This window comes from Galeopterus variegatus, unplaced genomic scaffold (genome assembly GCF_000696425.1).
Source record: "Galeopterus variegatus unplaced genomic scaffold, G_variegatus-3.0.2 Scaffold10840, whole genome shotgun sequence".
Taxonomy (NCBI): domain Eukaryota; kingdom Metazoa; phylum Chordata; class Mammalia; order Dermoptera; family Cynocephalidae; genus Galeopterus; species Galeopterus variegatus.
In genome coordinates, this window is record NW_007736951.1 from 24,543 (window position 1) to 28,211 (window position 3,669).

The 3,669-nt window shown below is 40.9% G+C and overlaps 1 protein-coding gene across 5 annotated transcripts in view; it reads left to right on the forward strand.

Annotated features, from left to right (window-relative positions):
• NBR1 (neighbor of BRCA1 gene 1) overlaps positions 1-3,669 on the forward strand; it is a 29,380-nt gene that overhangs the window by 13,982 nt on the left and 11,729 nt on the right. For all 5 annotated transcript variants that reach the window (XR_552196.1, XM_008594470.1, XM_008594467.1 and 2 more), the window contains 5 exons: positions 1,054-1,248; positions 1,593-1,670; positions 1,955-2,169; positions 2,660-2,827; positions 3,110-3,319. Coding sequence is in view for 4 of the 5 variants with exons in the window: in XM_008594470.1 (XP_008592692.1) it covers positions 1,054-1,248; positions 1,593-1,670; positions 1,955-2,169; positions 2,660-2,827; positions 3,110-3,319 (866 nt within the window). In the remaining variant the exon portion in view is untranslated. The remainder of the gene's footprint in view (positions 1-1,053; positions 1,249-1,592; positions 1,671-1,954; positions 2,170-2,659; positions 2,828-3,109; positions 3,320-3,669) is intronic.

The following is a 3,669-nucleotide window of genomic DNA, read 5'->3' on the forward strand; positions in this document are numbered from 1 at the left end:
GGTCCGGTACGGGCGCGACACTGAGGGTTGCGATCCGTTGCCGGACACGAAAAAAGACAAAAAGGAAAAAAAAAAAAGAATTTCTAATTTTTAAAAGCTGTATATACTTAATGTATACAATGTGATTTTTTTTAATACGTATACATTGTGAAATGATTACCCCAGTCAAGTTAATATGTATCCATCACCTCATACATACCCTGCTGTTTTTATTTATTTTTATTTTAATTTTTTTTTGTCTTTTTTTGAGACCGGCTGCACCACGCTCAGCCAGTGAGTGCTGTGAGCGCACCGGTAATCCCTATATAGAATCCAAACCCGCGGCGGGAGCGCTGCTGCACTCCCAAGCGCCGCACTCTCCCGAGTGCACCATGGGCTCGGCCCTACCCTGCTGTTTTTAAATGGAAGCTTGAAAAGTCTAATGTATAAAAGTAGATAAAAGAACAGTTGTGGGTGACAGTGATGAGGGTTGAACCCCATTGACTTGGCCCCTAATCTCTTAGACACTGGAGTGCCTTCGTGGAACCCCAAATACTCCTGGAAGTACAGATTTCAAAATAGGTTTTTTTAGGAAGGTGCCCTTCAAAGAGATGTGACCATTAAGCTTACTTTCCAAAGTAATATTCTTAATGGAAAAGTAAATGCTTATAAAATTATAGGATACAGCTTTAAGTTCCTTCAGTTCTGTTAGTCTGGGATTTACTTTTTTAGAAAGATGAAATTAGAGGCCATAGATGGAGTCGTATATAAAAACCAGTTAAACAGAAAAGTGGTAACTCAGTTACTGAAAAATCTCATCTCTAATAAGTTGCTGTGCCAAAAACCTACTTTTGTGGTTTTACTAACAAAACCATTCCTAGTTAACATTCTTGGCAAAGAAACAACAGGCAGAGTGTTAACATTGTATATGTCATTTTCATCTAATAAAGCAAACACAAATCCTGATATTTTCCAGTATAATTCACCATACTCTTCTGTTTAGGTGTCTTTAAAATTTAATTTGGGAAAGGAGAATCACATGGTATGTTTTTGTTTCATAATATATGCTCTCAGATGGCAGTTAAGCAGGGAAACCAACTGCAGATGCAAGTACATGAAGGGCACCATGTTGTTGATGAAGCCCCACGCCCAGTTGTAGCAGAAAAACGACTAACTGCCAGAGCAGGGAAGAAGCCACTTGCACATTATTCTTCACTGGTAAGAGTCTTAGGATCAGACATGAAGACTCCAGAGGAACCTGCAGCACAGGTATGGAGGGGATGAACCTGTCTATTCAACTTTCTAACCATATGCCCCATTGTCTTTGATCCAAGATTTGAGTGTTAATCAAAGATTTGGGAGTAATTATAATTATTTCTGTCTCTGACTTTTTGAAACTGGTAACAGTGGTTTACTTTTGCAGAAGTGGGAGCAGGGTAGGATAGAGACTTTGTTTTCCTTTTATACTCCATGCTGTGACTATTTTTTTTTTTTAACTATATGCTTGTATAATTTGACAAAGGAAACCTCAAAATCATACATTTCAGGAAAATTATTTTTAAATAGAAAGGAAAAAAGTAACCTCCAAGATCTTGGATTGTGTTTTCTTACAGTTGTTTCCACTTGCTTCATGTGACATAGACCAGCCTCAAGACAAGCCCCCAGACTGGTTCACAAGCTACCTGGAGACAGTGAGTGTTTCCTCTGGCTTAGGTTTTAGCAGCAGTGATGGCATAGGTAGAATATGAGAAAAATAGAAAGCTACTCATCAAAAGGATTTCTTGCTATTTCCTCTTGTTTTAGCTGCAGAAGGAATAGACTTTTTTGGCTATGTTTCTGTTCATTCGTTCAGTAGCTGTTAGTTATTTATTATGTTCTTATTAGAAACAGTGAAGTTTCAGATCTATGAATATCATTACACTTTTCTAATATTGCAACTTGAGTTTTTTCCCCCACCTTCTTCTCTGTATTTTAGTTCAGAGAGCAAGTGGTTAAAGAAACGGTTGAGAAGCTTGAACAGAAATTACGTGAGAAGCTTGTCCTCCAGAACCCACCCTTGGGTTCCTGTCCCTCAGAAGTCTCAATGCCTATTTCAGAGGAAACACTGTTTTTGCCAGAAAACCAGTTCAGCTGGCATATTGCTTGCAGCAGCTGCCAAAGACGGATCGTTGGTGTGCGCTACCAGTGTAGGTAAGCAGTCACTTAGGAATAGCTTGCTATTGGTAGGCCTTAGAGCTGTGACCTTCCTGGCATTCTGGGTAGGTAAGGGGAAATTAGGTGTGCTCTATCTCTGAGTATTAGATGTAGTAGCTCTGGATTAGAAGCATAAGCTGCTCTTTACCCACATCCTTTGTAGGTTGAGGGGTAACCTCAGATTGTTGTGTTTAGATATGTGTTTGGATTATCAGAGCCAGACAAAATTATGTTCCCCAAAACAAAATTAGATCACTATGGATAGTTCCCCTGTTGTTCCAGTTGCTTTCATGTCTTGCTTCCTCCCATAGATTTTTCTTGGGAATGGGTATAAGAAAAGTGTTATTATTCTCATTTTATTAATGAGGAAAATTGAGACAATGCATGGGATGGAACAGACAAAGAAGTCTGGTCTGATATGTGTATCTCCCTACCTCAGGTACTTCCTACTCTCTCGTTCTGTACTGTGTCATTCTTTTCCCCACAGCCTATGCCCATCCTACAATATCTGTGAGAATTGTGAAGCAGGGCCATATGCCCATGACACTAACCATGTCCTAATGAAGTTGCGGAGACCAATTGTGGGTCCCTCTGAACCATTCTCTCACTCAAAGTACTCTACTCCTCGTCTCCCTGCTGCTCTGGAACAAGTCAGGTAAAACCATATACATGGGAATGCTTGTTCTCTGATTGAATTCTTGGTTCTGGTGACAAGGTATGAGTCATAAAACTACAGATAGTCCCCTTAGTTCTTGTTTTCAACTGTTGTACAATAACGACAATTATCCAAAGCTAATGAAATGGAAATGATAATTACAAAAAGAATTTAAGAAACAAAACTAGACACTGATGGAGACTGCAGTTGGCTCCAGATAGCTTCAAGATTTGTTCGTGAGGGCTTTTTTTTTTCATAAGACTTCCATTTATTGTCTCACAGGCTCCAGAAACAGGTTGATAAGAACTTTCTTAAAGCAGAAAAGCAAAGGTTGCGAGCTGAGAAGAAACAGCGTAAAGCAGAGGTCAAGGAACTTAAAAAGCAGCTTAAACTCCACAGGAAGATTCATCTGTGGAATTCCATCCATGGACTCCAGAGCCCCAAGGCTGCTTTGGGCCGACCTGAGAGTTTGCTCCAGTCTCATACCCTGATGTAAGCCCAGGGCCAAGGTGGGAGCCAAGACTTTAGGTCTGCCTCTCTAAAACTGGAACTTCAGCCAACTTCTATCTTATTTATTGGCAGCCCCTAACACTCAAACCCTTAAAACTTTCCATTCTCTAATCCTAGCTTTATTAAAGGGTGGTTTGGTGGTTCGGTAGTTTTTTTTTTTTTTTTCCTTTTTGTCTTTTTCACTGACCGGCAACGGATCGCAACCCTCAGTGTCACACCCGTACCGGACCGGGACCGGCAACGGGATCGCAACCCTCGGTGTTGCTCCTGCACCTCGCTCAGCCAATGAGCGGCCGGTCTGTATGTGGGATCTGAACCCTCGGCGGGGGTGC